General features: G+C 42.4%; 1 protein-coding gene across 1 annotated transcript in view; it reads left to right on the forward strand.

Moving 5' to 3' along the window:
- The first annotated feature begins 250 nt into the window (after positions 1 to 250).
- Positions 251 to 27,739, forward strand: part of DCHS2 (dachsous cadherin-related 2) — a 121,368-nt gene continuing 93,879 nt past the window's right edge. Inside the window, exon 1 of the mRNA XM_030022948.2 lies at positions 251 to 2,098. Within this exon, the coding sequence (XP_029878808.1) occupies positions 251 to 2,098 (1,848 nt within the window). The remainder of the gene's footprint in view (positions 2,099 to 27,739) is intronic.

Consider the following 27,739-nt stretch of genomic DNA (forward strand, 5'->3'; position numbering starts at 1 on the left):
GGGCGGCACGGCAGCGCTGCGGGGGGCGGCGGGGCCCGGCGGGGCGGGGGCTGCGCGGGGCGGCGGCGGCGGCGGGGAGCCGCCCTCCCCGCCCCCTCGCACAGGCTTGTCCTTCCCGGCACCGGCGGCGGCGGGCAGGATTTCCTCCCGCGGCGGCGGGGCGAAGCCACCTGCCCGGCGGCGGCGGCGGCGGCGGCGGCGGGGAGCGGCGCGGCGCAGGCTGCCCGCGATGCCGGCTTAGCGGCGGAGGATGGCGCGGCGGCTGCGGGGCGGCAGGTGGCGGGGCGGGCGAGGCGGCGGTCCCCCGACGGGGCGGGCGCTGGCGCTGCTGGTGCCGCTGTGGCTGAGCGCGGCGGGCGGCGGCGGCGGCGCGGCGGCGGTGTACAACCTCAGCCTGGCGGTGGACGAGGGGCTGCCGGCCGAGACGCTGGTGGGGGACATCCGCGCGGGGCTGCCGGCGGGCGCGGGGCCGCCGGGGGGCTTCCTGCTGTCGGAGGGGAGCGGCGAGTCGGCGGTGCTGGCGGACTTCCACGTCCAGGCGGAGACGGGCATCATCCGCACGGCGCGGCGGCTGGACCGGGAGCGGCGGGCGCGCTACAGCTTCGCGGCGGCCACGCTGCGCGGCGAGGTGGTGCAGGTGGAGATCGCGGTCACCGACGTGAACGACCACCCGCCGCGCTTCCCGCGGGACTGCCTGCAGCTCAACGTCTCCGAGCTGAGCCCGCCCGGCACCGCCTTCCGTCTGCCGGCCGCCCGTGACCCCGACGCCGGCCGCTTCGGGACGCAGGGCTACGCGCTGCTGGAGGAGGGCGGCGCGGCGGGGGAGCCGCCGCTCTTCCAGCTGCGCTACGGGCGGCCGGAGCCGCTGGAGCTGGTGCTGCTGCGGCGGCTGGACCGCGAGCGGGCGGAGGCGCACCGGCTGCTGGTGGAGGCGTGGGACGGCGGCAGCCCGCGCCGCCGCGGCCGCCTGCGGGTGTCGGTGCGGGTGCTGGACGAGAACGACAACGCGCCCGCCTTCAGCCGCGGCGAGTACCGGGCGCGGCTGCGGGAGGACGCGCCGCCGGGCACCGCCGTCTGCCGCCTGCGGGCCACCGACCCGGACCTGGGCGCCAACGGCGAGGTGCGCTACGCCATCAACCGCCGGCAGAGCGACCCCGACGGCTACTTCGCGGTGGAGGAGCGCAGCGGCGTGCTGCGCCTCCGCCGCCGGCTGGACCGCGAGGCGCGGGCCCTGCACCGCCTGGTCGTGGAGGCGCGGGACGGCGGCGCCCAGCCCGAGGTCTCCAGCGCCCTCGTCTCCGTGGCCGTGCTGGACGTGAACGACAACCGCCCCGCCATCCGCCTGCTCTACCTCACCGAGAGCGGCGGCCCGCGGGTCTCCGAGGGGGCGCGGCCCGGCGACTACGTGGCCCGCGTCTCCGTCTCGGACGCCGACGAGGGCGCGGAGGAGGGCGCCGCGGAGGGCGGCGGCGGCGGCGGCGGCGGCGGCGGGATCGCACTGGCCCTGCTGGGCGGCGACGGCGCCTTCGCGCTGCGGCCGGCCGGCGCCGCCGGCGTCTTCTTCCTCTGCGTGGCGGGGCCGCTGGACCGCGAGAGCCGCGACCTCTACGAGCTGCGGCTGGTGGCCACGGACGGCGGCGCGCCGCCGCTCTCCGCCGAGGAGCCGCTGCTGCTGCGCGTCGCCGACCTCAACGACGAGGCGCCCGCCTTCCCGCAGCCCCACTACCGCGCCGCCGTCTCCGAGGCCGCCTCCCCCGGCACCGCCGTGCTCCGCCTCAGCGCCTCCGACGCCGACGAGCCGGGCTCGCCCAACGCCGAGGTGCGGTACGCGCTGGAAGGCGAGCCGGCCGCCCTGGCCCTGCTGCGCATCGACGCGCGGAGCGGCGCCGTCAGCACCCGCGCCCGCCTGGACCGGGAGCGGCAGGCGGCGCTGGAGCTGCGCGTGGTGGCGCGGGACGGCGGGCGCCCGCCGCGCGCCGCCGCCTGCCGCCTCAGCGTCCGCGTCGAGGACGCCAACGACAACGAGCCCCGCTTCGAGCGGCAGGTCTACCGCGGCCGCCTGCCCGAGCACGCCGCGCCCGGCCGCTGCCTCCTCCAGGTGAGCCTCCGCCTCGCCGCGGCCGCTGCGGGCCCGCCGGCTCGGCCGCTGCCCGGCGGCCGGGGCCCGGCCCGGCCGGGCCTTCGGCCGGGAGCAGGGCCGCGTTTCGGCTCCTCGGCCCCGAAGTACGGCCCTTGCCGACGTTGCCGCTGCTAGCTGGCGCTTGGATGGGACGCTGGAGCGCGGTCGGCGGAGCTCGGTTGATCGGTGCCTTCGTACGTGGTACCGCGGTCCTCGCGAGTGCCCTTCAAAACAGCGTTCCTTACCCCCCTAAACCTGCGGCGGGGGTGATGAGCGCAGAAGCTCGGCTCTTCGGGGAGAACCAAGTAGCGGCTCTCCTTAAGTCCCGCAGGGGGTTGAACTGCCTGGGATACTTCTGAGGACTGGAGGTGGTCGTCCGAGTAAAATCAGTGAGACCCATCTCTTGGGCGGGGGGGTGTGTGTGAGTGTGACCCGCACTAAAGCAGAGAGGTGGCCAGACAATGTAACGCAGAGGCACCTGCAGTCAAAAAGCGCTTCTGGGGCTTTGTAATATTGCCAGAGCTCTCCGCTAACGGAGAGAATCCGTTCACTCGGCCTTCGCAGAAACTGATTAATGAGAATAGAAAAAACGTTCGACTTGTCCATCAAAAACCCCCCTTATTCTTTGCAAGTGAGGTCGAACGGAGGCTTTGCCCGACCGGGAGTTGCCACATAGCCCTTTTTGCTTTTAGCTTGGAAGGACATTTCAGGATTTACACCTTTGAACTGAGCCAAGTCTACTGTCCACCAGTAGAAAATTCACAGCAGTTGGTCCTGGGTGGAGGTACAAATGTCTCAGAGTTTGCGCAGACACTTGCATGAATTTGGGGAAAAACCATGCTTAAAGAGGAGACCTAGGGAGAGTTGCAGTGTGTTTTCTCAGTTTCTTTTGAAGAAAAATCATTCTGTCTTTATTTCCGGGTGGCCTACCTAATTTATTTATTCTTTTAAATCGGGAGTCATTGGTGGTGTTTTGGGTCGAACAATCATTTGTTTCAACAAAAAAAAATTTTCCTCTCTTTTTTTTTTAATTGTGCGCTGAGCTCAAAAAGTACACAATTTGCACAGCTCTAATAAAAATCAATCTATAAAAAGTTTGGGAAGGTTGAGCTCATGGAGCTTTTCCTTTCGTATCCCAAACTGAAAAGAAAATCCCATCACTGCCATTTATTTTTCCTCCACCCCCGAGGGGCGGTGGGGAAGGATATCCTGCACCGGTGGCCCCAGGAGAGCCCAGGAGAAAGTTAATAACGTAATTTTAGAAGTTCACCTTCTCCGGGGGAGGAGCGAGGGGCCTTACGGCAGCCCCGGCCCCCGCGGGAGCGGGAGTGGTGGGGGGCGTCGCCGGCGTCCGTGGTGCTGAAAGGCAACGGGAGAGAATCCGCCGGGCTGCACTGCCACTGCCTGCGACCGTGGCTGGAGCACGTGAATAGCCATTTTTTGCTTTTGATTTAATCAGATGGAAGCATTCCTGAATCGTTTTAAAGAAAATAACCCACCATTGTGGTTTTAGTTTTGTTATGGTTTTTTTTTTTTTTTTTTTTTTTTTTTTTTGTAGGTTTTGATATACCAAAAGTGCAGCTTTTCTGGCAGGTCAAAGGTGTCACATACTGTGGATACCATCTGCGGTGTACTGAATTTTGAAAGCGTCACCGTGCTGCCATAATCCTGTTTAGAGAGTAGAAAGAAACAGTTAGGTCCTGGTGGCTGACTGATCAAACCTGTGATATTAAAGCCAAAGGTGAATGAGGCACAAGAGATGTGTGTAGGAGGAATAGCAGATGAGCATCCCATGGACTGCCAGGGAAGGAAGCTGGTGTTTCTACTTGCAGGTTAATCCTGGATCACCATAGCGATGTCCAAGTTTCATACTGCACTGTATAGTAGGCTTAAGCTTTAAACATACCTACCTATTAAGATTCAAGGATACCCACCTCTTAAAATTATCCTCATACCTTTTCCCCCATTTTCCTTCTACTCAACCATTGTGAGCAGGAAAAGCTATCATGAAGCAGGTGACTTCATTTATGTTGCTCCAGGAGTTGCAGCTAGTGATAAGAATAAAGAAAACAGTTTTTGTTTTGGCCAAGCAGTTTTTCAGAGTCTATGGTATGAGTCTTGTCTCTAACTGGGCTCTTGAACTTAAAAAGTAGCATGAAAAGGAGGTAACCATGGACTATGTTATTGCTGCTCCTGGAAATGAACCAAGACACCAAAGGAGGCTACTTATGTCACCTAGCTTCCTCTGCTCCACAATCTGGGGGTCAGCAGAAGAGGACTATGGTTGTTTATCACACATTTGTGATAAACATTTGTGCTCTGTTTTACGTTCGGATAGCAATCACAGTAGCTGGAAGTCTTCTAAACCTTCCAGTCTTTCCCCCCTGCAAGCAGAGGGGCTCTTGCAGTAGTGCATCACTGAAGTCTTGTTCATTAGTAACCTTTGCTTGGGGACCAACTGGTGACAAAGCGTCGCTTTATGGATCGTGTGTCTAGAGCTTTCTGCCCTAGTGCTTTGTTGTAACTCTGCCCAGCCACTAAATACTGGGCAATTTATTCCCTTGTGTTCTTGACTGCATGTTGATAAGAGGAGATTTCTTTCCTTTGGGGAAATCTTTTACTCCTGCTGTGATTATTATTTAGGTTATCTTTATTCTCCCCTACTCTCCACAAATCTAGCCTGTAATGCGGGCTAGATTTATGAAGTGGGTTGCCTTGCATATAAGTCTGTCTTTTACCTGTTTCTCCTACTCTGTAGGAATTCATTAGTTAGAATAATTAACTGTGACTTAGAAGACATAGTTTTCAGCCACTTCTGGAAACACTTCTTTATTCCAGGCATATGTATGGGCTTTTCTGTGTTGCCAAAAGGCTCTGCCTTCCAGTGCAGATTGACCAGTAAGGGAGAATACGCATCCTGAAAAATGTAAGTGGAATTTGTTTGCATCAGCTAATACAAGAAAGAAATGTGGCAATGTAATGATTGCATCACTGTTGAAAATAACACAGCTAGAGATCAGAAATCTGAGCAGACAAATGGGAGAAAGTCTAAATGAGGAAAGGGGAAAATCAATGGGAAAGTAATGGGTTATTGGACATTAGAAAGTAAAGCAAAGGTATGCAGTGAAACACATAAGTAGATTTTTGAAGATGTTAACAGCATTTATCACATTTTTGTCCGTTTTCGGATAACGAACTTCTGGTTTATTACTGGTTGTTATAGACACACCTTTGTTAAAATTTAAGCTTTACTGGTGGGATGATTAAAAACAAGCAAAACAAAAAAAGATACAGGCACAGGGAAGAAAAGGTGAACACAGTTGGAGAGAAATTGTAGGCCAAGGCAATTTGCAGTAACAAAAGTGGAAGCAGCAGAAGCACTCTTTGTGTGATGTGATGTCAGCAGATGTTTTAGTAATGCTTTGATTTTTGCAGATGTATCAGCATCCCTGTTCCTTCCTGTGGAGGTACTGTATATTATTTTTTAGTGGTCACTGGCCTTATGGATGACGTTTCTTATTCAATTGTTATGATGACCTTTCAGCATAATATGAATCTGTTTCCTGAGGATCTTCAGCATGACCTAGAAAGGTGGTAAGATGGAGGAATGAGTGAGACCACCTTGAGCTTTCTCCTGTTTTTCTTCCTGTACCTTTCATCCCACTCTTAAGGACCAATGTGATTACAAATGCCTGTGGACTGTTGAGTGATGGTGATGATTATGTCCTATTTCCCCACTCCTTGGTGTCAGCATGGCAATTTTAGGTGAATTTAGCATCTGATGATGTATACCTCTGTGTTGATTGTACCTCTGTGCACCTAAGAGTGAGGAATATGACAGAGTGTCTCTCTTCTGAGCGGTTCTCTTAATCCTATGAATGAATTAAGGAATAAAGCTTTGCCATAGACTTGCCTTGCTAACATAGGTTTAATTCTGATTACAAATTTTATTTTCAGGCTTTTTTAGGTGATTGTAGCGATTCTCAATACTCATTGTTACAGTTCTCTTCAGTACAATGTGTCTCCAAATTATTGTGTTGCCAGGTTTGTCAGGATTTTCAGTCTTCTAGCTGAAGTGGCAATGTATTGTATTTCTCTCTCTCTCTCTCTCTCTCTCTCTCTCTCGGAGCAGGCTAAAACTGGATCTAAAGGGAAATAATTCAGTACATCAGGTTGGCACCAGTTTTCCTTGTGTTGTACCTTTTACCTTGATGTTTACATTCTGTTGTGTATCCTCCAGGGACTCCTGCATAAAAGCTTGTTTCTCCTTTATTGGGCTGTGCAGAGCTTACAGTTAGAAAGAGGTTTGGTGACCATGGCAGCTCTCAGCTGAACTTGTGTTTTGAACTTAATAAAGGTGTTTATTTTGTGTTATACAGCATAGTACATTCTGTATATGTTTGGGGCTTGTAGTTTAAACTTGCTTCCACTGCCAGGGTACGCTGTAGCTTGTAAGGTACTCTGTGGCATAAATGTCATTCACTTTACACTGCACATGCATTCTTATGAAAAGTATAATGAGTTATGTACCTGTAATTGCATCTCAAAGAGAACATTAATTGTCATGAATTAGTGACAGTCATGTCAGTAGTTTCTTACTAAATTTATTTTCTTTTATGGTTTATTAGAAATTACATGTTTATTGGCTTTAGAGTCATCTCTAACAGAGCAGAGGAAGAGAAAAAACATATGTTATCTGTCAAATGATAAAGACCTGTATGCATTCCACTGTTATGACAACTTGCACTTTTCTGGTCCATTAAGGAGGCTGTTTTAACTCACTGGTTAGAGCTCCTCAGTTCCTTTCATTAAAAATAACAGACGTTCTGACGCTGAGATTGTGGGGAGTTTGTAAATGCAATGACAGCAAAGAAAGATTTTGTTTAAAGCTCAGAGCTAAGCTAGGTATATCAGAAATTATGGAATAATTAACCTGTTTTTTTTTTAGAAGATAATATTTTAAGTATAACATATGTAAGAAGGATGCATGGGTTTTGAGGTTTTTTTTTAAGTGTGTAGTATATTTGAGAGAAATTGTTCATTCTTACTTGAAATACACGTTTCCAAGAGGTACTTGCAGTATGAGAGGTTCTAAAAAAGACATTTCAACATGTATCTTTTCTTAATTTTTTTCTATCTTCTGCAAAAGAAAAAAGAAAACTAAGGGGACAAAAAGGGTTGGAGGACATACATCCCTTCTGTGAGGGATGGAGAATTAGAGACTGTAATCTGTCATTGAGCCACTGAGCAGTTAGCAGCATTTGCTGCAGACTGCATTTTTCTTCCTTTTCTTTCCCTGAATGTTGAAACAAGGAGCTAAAAGGACAGTCCTTTCTCTGACGGTTTTGGTTCTGAATCCATACTGCAATCACTGAAACCAGAAATTAAGCCAGCAAACTAGGTTCACATAAGTTATAAAGAGCTATAAAATCCAGCTCATCCTAGTTAGAGGTGAGACAAAAAGAAGGTAGAAGACATCAGGCCATGCATTCCTCTGTTGTCTTCTTGGGCTTTCCAGGTCTAATTTCACTGCATCTGATTTAAAGAAGTCAGTTGCAGAAAAGACAGGTTTTGTTTGTTGACTTAGAATGCTAGTGTATTTTATAACTAATACAAGTGACAACAGGAAGACCAAACCCCAGACTGAACTACAGTTACAGCAAATAAATTTATCATCTGACCTGTAACTATAATGCAAAACTATTTTTTTGTTCATCCCAATTCTTATTATTATTTTACTGAGTCTGAAAGCAATTAACATGTCATCATTTATCTGTTAGGTATATGATTCTGTAGCAATTACTTCTTTCTAAATTCACAACAAATACCCCTTTGCGCTCCAGAAGCCATTCAGTAGATTCTCAGTAGATTATAATAGCTTTGTAGCTATAAAAGCTCTTTTCATGGTTATGCACAACTCCTTGTAATCTATTAATATGTAGCTTTAGAAGTATTTGGATGGTCTGGGCTCAGAGATTAATAAATGTCTCTTTGAATCTATGCTGATTGCGTGAAGGGAGAAAAATGAAAAAAAAAGAGAAAACAAAATATATTATTTTAATTATTATTTTAAAGTAATTTTAAATGAATAGGATTTCTACATATTCTTTTGCTTAAGAATTCTAATTATGGTGCCCTTCTAGCTTTATAACAATAGGAAAACTGTTTGATTTAATAATTTAAATGTTCATAAGAGTGAGAGTCTGTTCCTTGATGCAGTCCTTTTAGTGCCAGCATCCAACACCAAATGGATGCTTTGTAGGTGTAAGAAGCTCTGATCCTGAAAATGCAAGAATGTGAGAAATGGGAGGTGGAAGCCTTTGACTTTTGCTGCTCTTAGTTTGTAGTTACTCTTAAATGTGGCAAGTGTTAAATTTTCAGTGTCCAACACCTGCAAAAAACAGATCTCTGGAGGTAATTCCCCCTCACCCATGTACTGAATCTACAGCTGTTTGCTAGCTAAACCCACCACTTAAACAACATACGAAACATTGAAACATCAAAAACATTGACATGGAAACATTTGGCTTTTATTTGAGAACTAAAAATTACATGAAAGATTGAGAACAAAAACATTTTCAAAATCACTGCAGAAATGACCTTTTTTCCCAGTTCTCAGGGAAGTCTTTTAATTGACATCAGCAAGCTGGGTCTGGGAAGAGGGAAAGTTTGAAGGCTTGTGCGTGGCTAAGTCTGAAATTGTCTGCAGACTTAGTCTATAGCCATGATGAGAAAAGAGGCATGCGTGATAAAGGTATTGTTGTTAGAGAATTTAGATGTATCCCTAGCTTTGGGGTAGTGGAAGAGGAGTAATGATATTAAATAGTCTTAATCATGTGCTTTATATTGCAGAGATCACTGTATTAAAATATTAGCTAAAAGACTACTCGGAGCACCAGTGGCAAACATAAGAGTCCTTGAATACCTTTGGCTGCTAAGTTTGTACGGTTTTATGCAGCATAACGAATAAACATTCAGTTAAGTGTCTAGCAAATGTTCATTCATAGACACTGACCTCCTGGAGTAACGATTGTGAACTACTTTTTTAGGTGGAAGGCATTCCAGTGCAGAAATGCGTTTTTGCTGGTGTTCACCTTTATACAAAAAGCTGACTTCAGCAGTTGTCTTATAATACACTCGAGCAAATTATTAATAAGCTGTAAATGGCTGGATATGGCCTGTCTGTTCATTTATCAAATATTAATGTCAGTTTATCATCCGTATAGATTTTCATAAATTGCTAGGTCAGCAGAAGGCTTAGTCTTTCCTGGAAGGTTTTAAAGCATTGGGAAATAGATGAGTTAGGAATCTCTTAAGTTCCAGCTTAGTGTGCAGACAGATTGACACACTGCAGAATGAGCCTTTTTATTTTACTTTGCTGCTCAATTCATTCTTGAAAACAAACTTCTAATTGCATGCTGAAAAAACATCAATGATTTACAGAGTCTGCATTTCTCTCTTAAAACGCATGAGTTTGATTTAGAACCTAGTCACAAGCTTTATGGGCTTCAATGTGTGTGTAGGTAGCTTGGAGAAACTTGTTCTGCAGTGCATTAAAGACAGTTTGAGCAATCCCTGCTCCACATTCAGTGTAAAATGGTAAGTAATACGAACACTGTTGTAGTGAAGAGTGGGGCGCTCTGTCCAGCTGATTATCCAAATCCCGCTGCGGATGTCAACAGTATGGAGGCACAGGTATCAGCGAGCAAAACACTTGGGGAAGAATATCTCATAGCTCACTTGGCACAGGTGCTACCTGTAAGAGCCTGTGTATGTATTGTATCGGACCAATATCCCATCTAGCCCCATATCCTTTTTCTCATCGACGCTAAAAGTGTGCACCCTGGATGAGTGTAAGAACAGGCCAACGTACATGAATCTTTCCCTCATGGATTCTTGGTATTCAACCATTTTCAGCTCAGGGAAATCCCAAGCAAGATAGAGTTTCGATGTATTTGTAACCTCCAATGGATTTTTTTCTGAGAAACGTACTCTACCCCTCAGCTTTTCCCAGGTATCACCAGCCACAGTGTACTGTGGCAAGGGCTGTGCCGATCAGCTATCCGCCCCATGAGGAATTGCCCCTTTGCTTTGAACCTGGAGACAGAGAGAATGATCTTTCCCGACCACTCATGACTTCACACACCTGTTATATCACCTCTCCATCTCATTTCCAGTACTCATTTGTGTTAGCTGAAAAAAAAAAATTAGCATTTGGCTAGCAGCTACTCTTGAAAGCTGAATGCTGAAATGTGCCACCGGGGAAAATATAAAATTAAGCCTTATTTACGAAGGTGATACAGTAGAAGAAAGTTCACATTTTATAGAATTTGATAGAAAATAGTATCCTTGATCTCAGTCTACAAAGAAAGTTTACTAATCTGTGTAAAAAGGCATTTCTTTTAGGAGGAGTAATGGATTTTTAAAGTACTACTTATAAATCACAGTTCATTCAATCAGTTCTAAGCTCTTTGAGACTCCTCTATAAGAGGCTGTACAAAATCAGGAGCTTTTTAATTTCATTGGCACTTAGGTGAAATCATTCTTCTCTGGTGAATGTTGAATTGCAAGGGATTTACGTCATGCCTGGAGAACATGTCCAGTGGTGGTGTATCTAGCATTGCAACAGAAAATGTGCAGATACTTCTCACCTTTTTGTACTGAACTGCTTTCCTATAAAAATTTGTATATATAATTTTATATATATATATAAATGTGCAGCAGATTAAACAGTTGTATCCTATCTAACACATACATGACCAAATGTAGTAACTGTCAGCATTTACAGTAACTGGTAATGCACTGTAATGCAGAAGGGATGTTTGTAAGGACCTGTGCGCTGGCCGGCTATGCTTGGATGTAAAATCTCTGCTGATTCCTCTTGATAATTACTTGGTTAGAGTTTTCAGGGTAGATGCAGGTACTATGTACCAAAGTAGGTGGATTACTGATGCAATTGTGCTGTGTATGAAGTCAATTCCTATTCCTCACACAGTCCCTTTAAATCAAGTAGTGTAAAGAAAGTTTTAACTAGGCTTTCTTTGTGTGCATAAACTTGACAGTACAACCCAAAGCCTCACTCTTCATGGTAGCATCTGACAGTTAGCAGAACATGTTTTAAGGGACGATGCTTATGTTGCAGCCCTTTTTCGTGCCTATTTCCTTGCTTCCACAAGCTTCCCATTGATACATGGGTGGCTCTAGATGGATCAAATCTATGGACTTTGAAATAGTGCTTTGTTTGCTTTGTTTAGAAGTGTGTTTTTGTTCCCTAACTGAAATTGCAGCACTAGAGACACAGCTCAAGGTTCTGTCTCTTCCTCTCCTTTGGACTAAATGAAAACAAGCATTGCATTTATGCCAGACTTTACTAGCTCAGTTTCCTGCTGGATATGACTTAAAATAAAAATCAGGATACTGTCATGCCTATTTACTTGTGCTTAGAGGCTGCACTGCTTTAAGCGTAAAACTGTTGCAGTACCAACGTTTGCTGTAATAAAAGCAAATGTACTAACTTCCAGCCTTGACAGATGACTCCATCTCCTGCACTGACCTTGTGTAAAGTGTTTTGGTCTCCCCTTCCCTCTCCCCATCCCCAGCTACTTCCCTCATGCAGAGAATTAGGTTGTCATGCTTATGTCTGCTCCACTTCCACTGGCTTGTGCCTACATCTGGTGCCGGGAAAGGGGTAACAGGAAGGGCAGTTATTTAACTAATGTCTGACTAAACATGTGCAAGACAAACAACTTGTGTATGCCCTGTTTTTTTTTTTTTAACAGTTATAAACACACACATATGGTTTAATGCAGTGTCCAAGGACTGGATGTGTCTTACCGGTCAGAGAAACTGCTGGAGACGACTGCACTCAGCCTCTGGTACATTACCTTCTACATGACCTTTGGTTTTCAAATGTGTAAAACCCCAATAAATACAGTTTTATACTACACATGCAGTTTTCCCTGCTATGTTTTGTAGTTGCTTTGAATTCTGAACTCATGGCCAGACATACCAGAGTAATGATTTACCAAAGCCTTTTCTCCCAAGTGTCCCTCTGTGGTGTGGCTGCCTTGATAACAGACCTATGGTTTGTAGGCAACTATGTTTTCTCATAGACTGTTACCAGTCACAGATACATTGATATCTTTATCTCTGCTTCAGTACACAAATGGGGTTACATATTAAACATTCTCCCTAGATATATAGGCACTTAATTATTTTTACTTGGGCATGCCTAATTAATCTTTTGATAGGCTATTGCCTTGGACATTTATCCAGTTTGATTATGTAAGAAATGTCCGACATTTTTATTAATTAGGTAATTTATAGATACATATCAGTTTGGTACTTTTATCACTATGATGCTTAATGACATTTCTGTAGGATTGATGTGCACTTACACAGGCATGGACTCAATAAAGCATGTCCATCGGTCTCTTCTGAAGAGATTTTCAGTTGTCTTAAGATGCGCCCAAATGGAGGAGAATAAGCTCTTTCAGACAAGGATTGTCCCTTTGTTAATGCTTATGCTGTCCATTGTACCGTAAGTGCATGCTGTATAGATAGGTTTTTTTGGTGTACTATTAGAAAATATGTTAATCTCAAGAATGTGCCAACACAGAATTTAAACCTTAAAATTTGCATTTATGTTTGGGGGAAGGGGAGCAGTAACCTGAATGTACCAACTCACTGCTTGCTCAGTTTTCAACAGGCTGGTTCCTGTTTTGAGTGTTTTGTGTGCTGTACTGTTACTCTTGCTCATGAAGACATTGAATAGAATTTGATTTTACAGCATTTTGAGAAATCAAATCACTGAAAGCACTTCAGATTTCTTGGGGCATGCTGTGCTTACACTTGTAGTTACTCTAGTGCGGTTCTGTGGTAGCTTTTTAGCACTGTTATTACCAAGGGTCAGTCGGTGTTTAGAGCCCTGTCAGGATCCAGTCTCCAGCTCAGAGTGCAAAAATAGGATGGAGCAAAAATTGCTCAAGTTGAAGATTGGCTGTTTAACTCGGAGCACAAGATTCAGTAATGCTGGATTTTAAAAATGACCGAACTTGGTAATTCCTTCCTGCCTTCTGCTTTGTGTAGATCTATAAACCTGTGCAAAGTAAGTGTAAAATGCTACTATATGGTAATACTATACAACAACATTGTGCCAATTGATGTCTGCAGAAGTTGTGAGGCAGTGGGGAACTGGGAGGCTCTTTTCAAAAGAGCTTTTGTTGCACAAGCGTACAGGGAGCTTAGGAACATAAGCCGCAGTGAAATCAGCCATGACTTGTTCTTTGGGGGGTTTTCAGGTTCTCTGGATTTTGAAAATTCCAACTAATTTAATGTGTGTCTGTGGGTTTCTGAGGGGGAGAGAGCACTGTATGCATGACGCTGTAGGAGCAAAGGGGTGAAATTTGGTTTGGTGAAACTCCAGTACAAATGTGACCTGCTTTCCCAGAGCACAGAACTTCTTCTCAATGTAACATATTTTAAAACAGTATGTGCTGCCATCACTAGTAATAGTAATTATTTTCCCCAGAAGTTTAATTTGAAAACAAAGTCACAATTCAGACAATTCTTTTTCTCTAGATTTACATTTGTATAATTTTTAAAGGATTTAAGAGAGCGTTTCATTCTGGTTTTAAAAAGAAAGAAGAAAGGCAAACCCCCATATATTTGGCCTCTCTTGTTTATTTGTTTGTTTGCTCCCTTTTGTTACTATTAAAGTAAAACTCCATATCCTGGAATTTGTTTCTTCTTTTCTTTTTTTAGCTGTCTTTGAAGTGAATGTCTTTAGCAATAATTTTGGCAGTGCTGCAGTCTTGTAATGATTTTGCTCTGATACCAGGCTGTTTTTGTGTTCTCTTTCCATTGAAAAACCAAACCCCAAACCTCTTAGGTTTGTAACTTGCAGTTAAAGATGTAAGGTTTAAATTTTCATGGAACTAATCAATAATTACCTTTTTAAAAATTTCAATCTCCATTTGTGCCTGTATCTGAGGAGGGGGAAAAGACCTGATAGTTGAAACACACTTTTTGAAAGGCTGCTTTTAATTTCCAGAAATGTTTGTCTGAAGGGAGGACCCAAGCCAATATTTGGCAGTTAGACCAGAACATGTGTTATATTTCCAGAACCCTGCGGTTATGGGACACAAGTTATCCCGCAGTTTCTAAAACTCTGTTGTTGAAATGCCATGTTGAAAAACATTTATGTTTCCTGGGAGATTTTTGATGTCTATTGTATCTTATTGGAGGCCACTTAAAGCATACTTTCTGAGACTTTGATTTTATGCTATGGCATTATTCTTACTAATTGATCATAATGGAAACCATGTTTTAGGCCTACGAGCGTGCACTAAATTGTGGTTATTTTTCCTAGAAAGTGTGGATGAAAGTCAGAAACATTTCCGGAGATGATCAGGTGCAAATCTCAGTACCTGCCATCCCCAGTGGCTCCCAGTGACTACACCTCCCCTTGCCCACCCCCGTATTTCTGGGAAGTGGAGCAGAACTGCTGCGCCTTCTGAAATGCATGGGCAGGCAGGTGTTTTCATCAAGTCTCTGGCTCTAGCCGGACACCTGGACCTCTCTGCCACATCATCTGTACTCACTAGTTTCCAAATGGGAACTGACAAGTTGTTCGCACAGGAATGCTAGTACTTAACTGGTAATACCTCACCTAAATCAGTTTGCATTTGTCTTTTTTTAGGCTGGATCACTTTGACTCATAGTCATCCATGTATTTTTTTTCTCCTCCTCAGTTTCCAATGAATAAATTCCCAGCTTACAGCAAAAAATATTAGTTTTTTGGTATGCAATTTCATATTTTATCATTCTGTATTTGTTACTTCAGTCTTCTAGTTCTTCTGTATAAAGATCCTCTTGATCTTCTACATTGACAGTGCTTTCTAGTTTCAGGAACTGGTGAATGTTATTGAAGTGCTTATGTTCTGTTTTTTTTCTGGTTAATGAATAGACTTAACAAGCTGGTTATCAATACAACTAACCTATTTGTTACTTCCTTTTCTCAAGACATCTTGTTTTAATTTCTTCTTTACATAGTTTCTTACCATATGATTCTTTGACTAAGAGCTGTGTTATCGGTACTAAATAAAATGTAAAGAAATGTGATTTCCATTGGTTGCCTTATTAAATCCAGATGAACTTACTTGTGTGTCTAGAAAAATCCATTATTGAAAGGATACTGAGGTACTTGGCAAAATGTTTTATTATATTCTTTTCTATCTTCTCATTATTCTTTGAAATTTGTTCTAAAATTTGTGTCTGTTTAGGTCAGGCTGATAGGATTGTAGTACCCACATTCAGTTGTTCTCCTTTTCTAAATGTAGTCTCTTCATTTGATATTTTCAAGAGAGATGGTTGCGTCAAGATCTAGAATGGTTGTGGCTGCAAGCTTGTAGTTTTATTTGTCAGTTCTTTAGTAGTTCTAGATTGGGTCCTCCCACTTTGAATGCTGTTTGGATTTTAACTTTAAGATGCATAACTTCCATTCCTGTATTCTCACTCTAGTTATGATGGCCATGATCATTGCTGATGGCAGAAGTGAGGAAGGTACTCCTTCACCTCTAGCACAATGGCCAGTTTTAACAGCGTGCTATCTTCTCATCTTAGCACACCCATTTCTGCTTATTCTCTTCTGTCCATGAATACATATATATTTTTATCATGATTGACTGAAGTTCCAGACTTCTCTCATATCCAAACTGCTTTTTTTGTCCTTGTTAACTGTTTATTTTTAACATTATGTATTTATCACTTAAAAACTTGGAGATGCAGACTGACTGTTGTTTATTCTTCCATTTAATTTAAACTTAAGTTATAATTACATGGTCTGAAGTATTCATGTCCAATGGCTTTATTATTTTCATTGATTTGTGAGTCTCTGGGAAGTTAAAACTCATAAAGAAATGATTCCTGGTGATACTCTTTCTCCAAGAGCATTATAATTCTCTCTGTATATCTTCAAGTCTAACCCTGGGGCCAAGGAAGCCTATAGCAGATACTCAGCTTTATTCTATGTGATGCTGGGGAAAAAAATCCACTAAACAACATATCCTCTGAGCATTAGCACAACACTTTACAGCTGTTAAAATCTCATCTTCTTGCTCTGAGGACTAACCATCTATGTTTCTCTTGGCTCATAGACTTGCACATGAATTCATTCTGTTGGTTTTTTTGGGTTTTTTTAGTAACATACAGGTTAACTGGGGTTGCTAGTAGAGTTCCTCCTCTGGTGGGAGATTTCACTGGCTGATGTGTTAGGGATTTATTTTGTTAGGCCATTCATTCTTTAAGCCCCTGGAATCTGAACCTCTGTGGGGTCTCTAAGCACCTTCTGGAGATACCATAAATCTTTCAAGTGACTGTTGGGCTTCAGCCCAGCTCCTCTTGGCTTCTGCATCTTCCGGCTTTTCTTCATAACAAAGCTTTTTGCACATTTTGTTCTCACGTGAATCTTACTTGTCTCCAGTTAAATAATAACACATCTTCTTTATTCTCTCTGAAAATTACTGAGATTGCCCCCTATGTAGGCTCTTCTTTCAAGTCTTCTTAAGCTTGTGTTATATCTGCTCTTAGTGAATTTTTCTTGCTTGGGTGTTCTCTGCTCTCTCCATTTCCTCCTTGTGGACAAGCAGGAGAAAACTAATTTCTCACTTTAATCAAACTCACCTAGTGAAACAGTTGTTATTGTTAATGGCCAGACATTCTGTCTGTTTGGGGTGGTATGGTTGGAAATGGTGTGTATGAGAGTTACGATGAAAAAACAATATTTATAAAACAATTACTAAATGTCAGACAACGTTCATGAGTCATTTACAGGGAAGATTCCTGGGCTGTCACAGTGAGTATGGATATTCTCACTGTACAGTACTAAAACTGCTTTTCTTGGGTGGAATTATTAATGAAGCCTTCAGAGAGCCTCAAGAGGCAGACAGTCATCTGTCATATTCCTCATCCTACTTTTAAAAGTGCTATAGAAAATTCGGGAGTTCTGAATATTAAGAATATCTGTAATCCCTTTTAGAATTAATACTTACTGAATTAAATAAGATGCATCCTTAAAAAGCAAGAAATAGGAACTCTGACTAGGGAGGATAAACGTCTCAGTCCTAGCATTAAATACACTGGTCTCCAGACTGATCTACAGGAACACTCCTCTAGCTGTAAGACAGGAACTGACCAGTTGCAGCAGCATCTTTTGGAGAGTCACAGTTACAGGCACTTCATGTGCTCAATATGTTCTGGTCATTTAAAACACAATAATGTAAGAGTGTAGGTACATGAGGCTTCTGTTTGATACAAATTTCCATTATGTAACAAACTATGATCTAAAAACAAATTCTGCAGTGAGTGGGTGGGGAAAAGGAGGGTAAGGCATTTCAGGGAAGAGATTTCCTCTAAAGTAGTAAGTATTTCTGTTGCAAACGATAGAAGTGGACATACTGATAAAGTGATAGGCAGGCTGGCTTATTTTCATTTCTTGCTGTAAAAAGGTCCAGTTCCAGAGCTAGATGTTAAGCTGATAGCCCCATTTAATACCATATACATCTAGAACACTTTCTTCTCTTCAGATATCTGCGTGCCTTTTGCCAAGCATGCAGTAATCTGTCCATTCAAGATTCTTGTCATATTCTTTTGCAAAAATAAAGTGGTAGTGTTACTTCTCCTTTAAAAGATAATGAAAATGGGATTCAGTCAGATACAGAAGTGTAAGTTGAGCTCTAGTTACTTGGATATTCTTGTTTAAAATGTGAACTTCAAGAACACTTTTTTTGCATATAACTCCTCTAGAATTATTCAGCTTGCTGGAATAGCACACGTCCTCCTCATATGTGCAGTCATTGTAGACCTTCTTTCAAACTGTAGTGTAGTACACAGATTTAGACATTGGGAACATCATGTGTATTTGTGACAATTCCAGGAGGATTTTATATCTTCAGAGAGTTAGTAGGCTGTAGGCATATTAATCTCTTCTAGCTGCAGCATCAATAATATGGATAATCTTTATGTGATAAATTGCCCAAAAACTTAAAATACAAACATTAATTCGGTAGAGCCATCTTTAATTTGTTCTTTCAATCTATGTGTTTTGGGGTAATTTATCAATTTTCAGTAACTCCAGCCCCATCAGTCAGAAGTTCTTTTAGGTGAATTTTTTGGCTCATCAATATGGTTTTGACATTTAGACCAGCAGCACAGAATAAGCAGTAGCAGGATTAGGCTGTTATTGATATCTTCTCTGGTTCACATCCCCAGAGCCATGGCTTCTGTTAGCTCTTTTATCATACTTATTCTGGTTCAGTGCTTCAGATCTTACCCTGCCTTGTCTGAGCTGAGAAATTAATACAGGCTTTCAGTTAGAATGAACCTGAAATTTATTTTACTGCTTTTTCTATTTCAAATTAAATGTGAAATTAACAAGGTGTTGCAGGCTCAATGAAACATTGACATTCTTTGGAAATAAAGCAAAATTTTTAGATCCTTCAAGGAAAGCAAAGAAATTAATAAAGTAAACGTTCTCTCTTTTTTTCTGATAGCTCAGTTGTTTTTCACTCATACAGGGACTGAGGCAGAAATCAAGCTCCCTTTTCCCACTTTCTGGAAGGCAGAGTGTGATATCTGTAAGTGAAGGCTTTTCCTGATCCTTAAAACCAGACACAATTCAGACTATATTTTCCACATTCACAGCTGTAGACTTGTGATTGGAAAACTTGAAGGTGTTCTTAATCATTGTGATACTATTCTGGTGAGACACTGTAGCACGCCAGGACATTTTCCCAGGGAACTGATGATAAGAAAACCAGAACATAGCATTCATCTTGCAGAAATAAGACCTAAGAAAGGACAGTTGAAAGAGAAAGAAAAGTCCTAGACAGAAAAGCAAGGTTCTCTTCCATAAAGGAGAGGTTACTGTGAAATTTCAGTTTTCTTTCTTTGTACTCCCATCCTGTCACTCCTGTTGGTTTATTTCCCCCAGAGGCCTCTTTAATACTGAAAGCCTGACTTAATTATCTTGAATTAATTAGTTCAATATAAAGCAGAGGACACTGAATATCAGTGGTTGACTTGGGAGGGATCTCCAGTGAAGTTGCAGAAATGGCATAAAAATATGAAAGTCTTCAGGAATGCTTCTGCAGGAGCACTTGCTGGGAATGGTAACGAGTTACTTGGGAGCCTGATTGCTTTGTTCAGGTGTGAACAATCTTAAAGGGGACAGCCTCAGCTGGATTCACTGTAGTGGGATGTAACACTAAAGGCAGTTAATTGCCTCATAGATTTAATTTCTGCAGGAGAGATTATTAATATATTCGTATGCATTCCCTAGAAATTTCACTTGTTCAGCATTTAATGTGCCCTTTGTCTTCGCTTGCTACTCAGTGGAGTATTGTATCACTGACCCCTGTGTTATGCGTTAGTCTTTCTTTGATTAGTATGTGTTGTGAGCAGGAAGAATGGATTACTGGAAGCTTAAACCTGTGTATTGCAAATAAAACCTCAGTAAGTTTAGATAGCATCCTGAGTGTCTGTTATCACAAAGCTTTGCATTTTGGTAGTTGTTTGTGGGAAAAGTCTTTAGTAATTTCAGGTATTTCTAAGTCTCACAGACTGTATTTTCCTTTGACAAGGATCATATTTTAGTGAACTCTGCTTAACTAGAGTTCATGCTGTTGTTCCCTTGAGATTAGAAATGCATGGGTTTAAGAAGTTAGCAGTAGATGTCTTTGTTGTCTTTTTGTCTTTAGCCATTTTGATAGTATCTGAAAGGTATTCTTAAGATACTGAGATGTGGTAAGTGCATGCCCAATTTAAAATCCCCAGGTTAAGGCTATAGAGATCATTAGGACAATGTGTTACAGTTAGCCTGCTACCACGTGGAAGTAGTCAAGTATTCTGCCATTCACAAGCCTTATTATTTGATTGAAAAGTCCCCTTTACCTATAAATGTCAGGTTGTGGTGACCCTACACAGTGAAAGTTAGGGGTTTTTTTAAATCTTAGTAGAGGTGGTACCTAGAAAACTTCTACAAGTCCAGCAGATATTTGGAACAGATCTTTTAGTGAATTTTAGACATCTATATTTTCCATAGAAATTGTGCAAAAAGATAGACTGATTTTTCTCTATGACACTGATATTTGTAATAAAGGGAATTAAAAATAATAATTAGTTACCTTTCCCACTCCTACCTATCTCAGGGTCCAGCTCTGACCCATATCTAGCCTCCCATAAAGCTTTTGGCCTCTAAACCCAGCAATACAGAACATGGAGTGTGCCCAGGTTACCGAGGCTTTTCTGCAGTCGTGCTTTCAGGTAAGCCAGTGTTACTGAGCAGTGAGCAGGTTGATTGGTAGTGCTTAAATTGGAATGGGAGGGTTCTTTGCTCCCAGTCCTCTACACAAACTACAAAAGCTAATCTGTTTGTTTCTGTATTTTTAATATTTTACTAAGGTGTATAGTATTTCTACACTTTACCATGTGACTAGTTCATTTTTCTTACTTGATTTGCAACTGAAGCTGTTTCAGCTTCTTACATCTGTCTTGTACATTCTGTCTGGACAGAGATTTTCCTCCCAAAGTCACTCATACAAAATGCATGTATTGCTGCACTGTGCTTTATCCCATGAAAAGTGTTGTAAGCAATAGCATAGTAAACTGACAGATATATGAGCTGTGAAGACTGATTTTGATAGAATAATGTTTCCAAGTGTATGAAGAGACTTTAGTTACGTGGGGTTTCTTTCTAATTGTTCATGTTAAACTTTTGCATTATAATATTCATCAGCTCAATAGAATTATGTTAGAATTTTTCATGGCACAAGCCAGGATGGTGACTTGTTCTGTGTGCTGCTAAAAAACTTGCTCATATGAAGAACGTGCTTTTAATAATACAGATGGCAGTAGACTATTGACGAAGCTTTTATGTTTGTCAGCAACATTTGCATTTTCATGCTTTAACAATCAAGAACACTTAGTAACATCAACGTGACAAATGTGGAACATTTAGTCCTGTCATGATTTGGTGTGTGGCAGGGTTTCTCTTTTTCTAATTAAGTCAACCAAAGACCCTTTTTTGTTTTTTCTTGTCTTTCTGCGGTGTGGTTGGTAAGTCTTAAACACTCTTACTCAAGATAGTGGTCAGTCTGTTTCATTCCTGCAGAGAATTGCTGACATGTATCGGCAAACTTTTCCAATTGTCAAAGCTTAATCTGTTAGCCATCATAGTTCTCTGGTTCTGTCAATGTTATATTTTTATATCAAAAGGTACATTTTTTTCTCCTGTATTCCTGGCCGTGATGATTCTTTACTTCTAGTTCAGTAATTGTGGAGTTTAGTATATAGTCCTATTTCTGAATTCCTTGCCCACTCAAGTTGAAAGCTTCAATTGGTAAAAATGAGGTGAAAATAAGCACTCAGGGATGGTTTCTTGGCCATTTGTTCCTCTTCCTGCTGTTGTTCTTCATTTTCCCTTTTAGTACTGTCTGACTTGAAAAGAGAGCAAGTGTCTTCTGTCAAAGCTGTTGATTACCGTAATTGGGCAATGCTGTCCAAAGTTTCAGAGTAAAAGAAAAATCTCTCTTCCAGTCCAGTCCTGTCTTAAGTTTTGAAATGGCTGGTACCCAGGACTTTACCAAGATATTTAAGTACCTGTAATTATATAGTCATCTAGCCTGTAAGTATAAAGAGGAAGATGAGTTTTAATTTTATCACTATCAGTTCTCTGATGTCTGTTATAATACTACTATTCCTCTTTATTTAGATCTAGCCTTGGATAGTGTATTTGTATAGCAATTTAAGTTATCTCATTGACTACAGTGGTACCAGCCATGAAGAACAGCAAAATTCAACGTGCTTGGCTCTGCCATTTAGATGTCCATTTGTTTCTGGAACTTGACAGCACTATTTTCCATAGTAGAATAGTATAAATTCCTTATAATTGTGAGTAACCTTTCTAAGGTTTTCTACTTTATCATTTTTGCTATTGTGAATTTTTCTCTACATTTCTGTGATACTGTGAAGAGAGTTACTTTGAACAAACTGTGATTCATTGCAGCCTGTCTTTGGATGCATCTGTATATGAAGAGCAGCTTGATTTCACTGTCTGAGTCTGAGGATGTTTAACATAAGAATCAAAGCTTGAATTCTTTGATAGTGGTATTTCAGCAGGAATTGAAAAACTTTGTGAGATTATTTTAGTTGACAGTAACTGTCAAATTTCCAGGTGTCTTTATTGCAGAAAAATTCCACCCCAGCTATGTAGATTGCCTATGTATCTCACAGATACAGTACATGAACAACTGTCCTAAAACAATTTTAAAGCCATACATTTTATACCTTCAGAATGACCGTGGGCAGTATTTTATTACAGAATGAAATCTGCTTTTTTCCGGAGCTGAGCAGCTGTAGTGTGTCCAACTGCCTTCATCTGAGGAGCTCCAGAACCAACAGGTCAGGTCCTATTGTGAAAAAGAAACCAACTGCCCACTTTTCTTTGTAAAACAGGATACTGACTCCTCACTGTGAAATCAGGGCTCAAAGGAGAATGAGAAATTTAACAGCTGCTTTTAGTTTCTCTTGAGAAGGCTCACATGCTTCCACAAGGCTTGTGTTCATTGTCCTTATGCAGCAAGAAACCTGACTGCTTGAAAATACTCTCATTCCTTCCACTTGCCTGGATATTATTCTCTGTGCCTGGGTGTCATTGTTTAACCTGGCAGGCAGCTAAACACCCCACAGTCGTTCGCTCACTTCCTGCCCCCCACAGTGGGATGGGGAAGAGAATGGGGGAAAAAAAGTAAAATTCGTGGGTTGAGATAAAGTCAGTTTAGTAGGACAGAAAATGAAGGGAAAATAATAATATTAATAAAAGAATTGGAATATACAAAACAAGTGATGCACAAGGCAGTCGCTCACCACCTGCTGACCGATGCCCAGTTAGTTCCCGAGCAGCGGCCCCTGGCCAGCTTTGCCCCTAGTTTATATACTGAGCATGATGTCATATGGTATGAAATATTCCTTTGGCCAGTTTGGGTCAGCTGTCCTGGCTGTGTCTCCTCCCAGCTTCCTGCGCCCCCCCCCAGCCTCCTCACTGGCAGGGCAGTATGAGAAGCTGAAAAGTGCTTGACTTAGTGTAAACACTGCTTAGCAACAACTGAAACATCAGTGTGTTATCAACATTAGTCTCATCCTAAATCCAAAACACAGCACTATGCCAGCTACTGGGAAGAAAATTAACTCTGTCCCAGCCAAAACCAGGACACTGGGTGATGACTGTTTCCACAGCTGCTTATCCTCAGCTCTGACTGTTGAGGTTGGGTAGATGTGTAGGTGAGTAGGTGCGAGTAGACTTGTTTTCACAAGCAACTTTGTTCTTGAGGCTACATGACAAAAGCAAACATGGATTTCTTGGGGGGATTAAATCTCCACAGGGCAGAGCTTGAAATAAACCATAAAGAGTGTTTTTTCCATGCTGACAGTAGATGTGTGGCAGATGCAGTTCCTGTAAGGAAGGAATTGTGCATGCATTATATTCTGGAACAAAAGCAGCCAGTGTAGCTGACCTGCTGCTTCTTGGGAGTAAAAAGTCTTTATAGAGCATGACAGAGCTCTGGTGCCACCTCCTTATTCAGACCCTTGGACTGGAAGCTTGGCACTGCCAGATGACATAAACAAAGAAGTTATTAAAAGTGTAAAATGAGGCACTACTGTGTCACACTAATGATGAGAAGGAGCACATTAAGTCTAATTTATAAAACTTATCAATGTACTGTTTTTTTGTTAGTGTAAGAAAAAATATCTATTTTTCTTAAGCATGTTGAATAATGATACTATAAAAACACTGTTTTCATAATACATCCTTGTGAGATTTTAATTGAGTAGTTACATAAATGCTTAGCTTGTTGAAATGGCTGTATTGAAAAGATGCGCTTCTGACCTTCTGTGTAGTGAAGTAATATCTTAATAAGCTTTAAGATCTCCTTATCAACTATGTTCAATGTGGTTTTGAAAATGAAGGCTTTTTTTATGTCTGTCAGTAAGAATACATGAACTTCATAGGTACACAGAGTAGGATAAATAGTGTTGAAAATGTGAGAATTCTTCTCCACCTCCTCAACATTGTGTCAGATCTCCTTCTTCCTATAATGGATGTCAGCAATATCTTTTCTTTAGGCCCCAAATAACAGTAATTCTTTCTTTGGCTACAATTCTCCTTCAGTGATTCTGTTCTTTCCTTTCCCTCTCCTTGTTTATGTACCTGTGTTATCCCTGGCTGTCCCCCAGACTCTTCAGAATCTGCCAGTGCTTCTGGGAACCTACATCCTTGCAGTGTGGGACCTGACTGAACCACAGCTGTAGATTCTTCCCGCTGAATGGCTACTTCAGTGTTCATTGCTTTGTTGAGAAGAAGGGAAGTTTTGTAATCATCTGGAAGGAATTTACTTTTGTTCAAGGGAAGGACTTAACATGTCTGTCTCTTTCAGAAGCTAGTGGTGCCTTTGGCCATGGTGCTTGTTTGCCTAAGGGAACACAGATACGTTTCCTTCTCCTTTCTTTTGATGGAAAGGAAGCTGACTGAATACTGCTTACTTGGAGGTGGGGATTTTGTTTTAGCTCTTACTGTCGGAAGAGCAGTTTAAGGAAATGGGTTTTGCCTTCTGTTTTGATAAAGCTAAGATTTGTTGTTGCCCTCATCCCTTCTGGAAATGATCTCCAAATTTTTTGTGTCCATCATGGAAAAAAGCGTTTGAAAATGTAACTTGAAACTGATGGTTCCATCACTAGAAAAGCAGTTTCTCCCACAGGTAAGCCATTTCCAATGAAGAGTGTGAAAGATAAGGATGGGAGCCTTGAATTGGACCTGTTTTTTAATGGAGAGTTACTCAAAGGAGAATAAACTGTGAGGAGATGTGCTGAGTGACTGTGGCCGCTGAGCAACTGCCTTGCTGCCTTTCAGCCTGGTTGGAGCCTTTCCAGGATTTGAAGCCGTGGTGTGTTATCTGCTCTGTTGCAGTCGAAGTTGTGAGGCCTAAAGGTGAAAAAACTTGTGATCGTTGTGATTGAGTCCAACTGTGGCAGGAATGGGACCCTCTGAGTTGCTCTGGCCTTCTGAGTGTTTGGGAAGAATGATAAATTCAGATGAATACCAAAATAGGTAGCCTAATGTTCTGTAGGGAGATTACCTTTGATATGGGTGATACTTGAAAGGTGGTAGGGTTTTTTAAGAACTCTTCTTTTTCACGAGCACCACCTTAGGATTGCTAGGGTTCAGCCAGCTGTCTAGTATCCATGTGCGAATCTTACTCACATCTTGGATACCTAGGAAATAGTGCTCTTATATTTGATAGCAGAGGGGGATGTTAGCAGTACATAAGCCATTATATTTAATTTTACCCCAGTGGTTTTGTGGAGAGGAAGAGCAGGGATGTTTTATGATTTTTCTGAAAAGAGCTCTGAAACCAGATCAGCGCAAGCCCTGTAACCCCTGCGAGGTGTTTATGGCAGTAACATCCCCAGCTGGGAGGAATCCCACTTCTTGGCAGTTCCTGTGTAGACTTGCAGGCAATTCTTGTCAAGTCTCTTATTTGGCTTCCTCAGGAATTGGGAGGTTACACAACAGATGGTAAGTAAATAGAGGAGTTAAATAAATGGAAAGCCAAATATGGTGTGCTTCAAAGGACACCCTTCTCAAAAGAGTTTTAAAAGGGAATATGACATAACTGAAAAAAAAGGAATAACTTAATTTGTCCTTATCCTACAAACCCAGGTTGTTAGGAACAGCTTTGTAGCATGTTACTAATGAGTATTATTACTCTTTACTCCTTCTTAGCCTTCAGGAATGGGACTGAATGTCTCGGTCTGGTTACTGCTGCTTCGTCTGTCTTTGTCACAGAAACCACTGTGAAAGAAGCTGCTCCTTTCGGCAGCCAAGCAAAAAAAAAAAAAGTCCAAAAGTGTACACATAGTGAAACCTCTGTACTAAAAGTGTGTTCCTTTGTGGTTGGTGCTGATACACATCAGCAGGAACTTGTCCTGTCAGAGGAGAGAAGGGTTTTCATTTTGCCAGTGCTGTTAGATTGGGGCTTTTATGAGAACCAAATGTATGTTAAGGAAATATCTGAGAGTTTCCCACAAAATTCATAAAGTCTCATTACACTAGTTTACATTAAAAGGTCCAGATGCAGTTGTTCACATGACATTATCTGGTCGCACACAAAATGCCTGCTGTGTGACCCTTCAAGTTTGATAATAGTAGTATGTAATTGTGGACAGGTTAACCTAATAGACAAAATAATAATAGTTACTTTACTGAATAATTAAAGCCTCCAAAAGAGGAAGAATAGTTCTGTTTAGATACTACCTAGCCAAAGAAAATAAGGACTGAGACCTCAACAGTAGCTGAGATTTATGGGATTCTGATGCTCACTGAAAAAAAGGGCTTATATCAACTATATACTAACTTAAAATTAATTCAACATTTGTAACATTACATCTATATTGTAACTGTATTTATGTGTTTAAGCATGTTAATGTGAGACAGCTGCTACAGCTTCATACAGAGATGAAGTCCACATGATGAGCCGGTTTTGCATGCAATAGGGAGGATGTAGTACTATTCATACTTGAAAGTGTTGTAGAAAAATGCTCTTTCACCACAGAACTTTGTCTTGGCACTAAGTAAGCAGTAAGTTGTGTCTCACTGCAGGTTTTTCTGATTTCCACTGGTTCGAAGTTCAAAACTGTAGATGCATGTTATCTGCAAGCCAGCAGAAACAGCTGACTTTCCTAAGTGCTTTGGTAACACTTGTGAAGATGAGAAGCTCTTCAAGATTACCAAGGTGTCTACCAATGACCAATATGCCCACAGATGAAGTCAGATGATCTTTGGAGTTATCAGTAGTGCTAATTCCTCAAAGAATGCAGAGAAGCTGCATGGAGAGTAAAGCAGACAGACTTACTGCAAACACACTCACTCTTTAGTGAACAGGACTTGTCCACTAAAGACTGTGCTTTTCTGCACTTGATCTTTGGAGTTGTGTCATTTGCTGTCATGTAATTCTTGCTTTTTGAATTAATGAGTTTATTTTCCAGGTGAGATCACTGTGACAGACACACTTATATGATGAGCGGGTATTCATTAAGGATTTAATTCTTCTGTTGAGTTCTGTGCTAATTTTACTTGCTTGAGGCTTTGAACCACTGTATTTTGCAGCAAGAGACATTTCTCACTTTAGCCATGAAATTATCTCATCCAGTATTGACACACCCTCTTTGCTTTTATTGCTGGAAGTCCAGAAATAAATAAACATAGAATTGAGTTTTAGAAGGGGAGTTTTTACACTTAATGCATGAATCCTACAGCTTGTTTAATTCCTGAAATGCATTTTTTCCCCCTGTTGCATTCAGTATTTGGGCATTGGTAGTCTGAGCTGTGGGCAGTAGTATTATCATCTGTCTGTCTGTAGTATTATCATCCACAGCAGCAGTCATGCCTGCCCGCAGCTGCCTGGAACCAGAGGGCTCTCATGAAGTTGTAGTCCAAAACACTTGATCATTCCAGGCTTCCTATAATTTGTCTTTATCCCTTTATTTTGAAAAACATTGTCAATACTT

The sequence above is a fragment of the Aquila chrysaetos genome, chromosome 1, assembly GCF_900496995.4.
Source record: "Aquila chrysaetos chrysaetos chromosome 1, bAquChr1.4, whole genome shotgun sequence".
In the NCBI taxonomy this organism is placed as follows: domain Eukaryota; kingdom Metazoa; phylum Chordata; class Aves; order Accipitriformes; family Accipitridae; genus Aquila; species Aquila chrysaetos.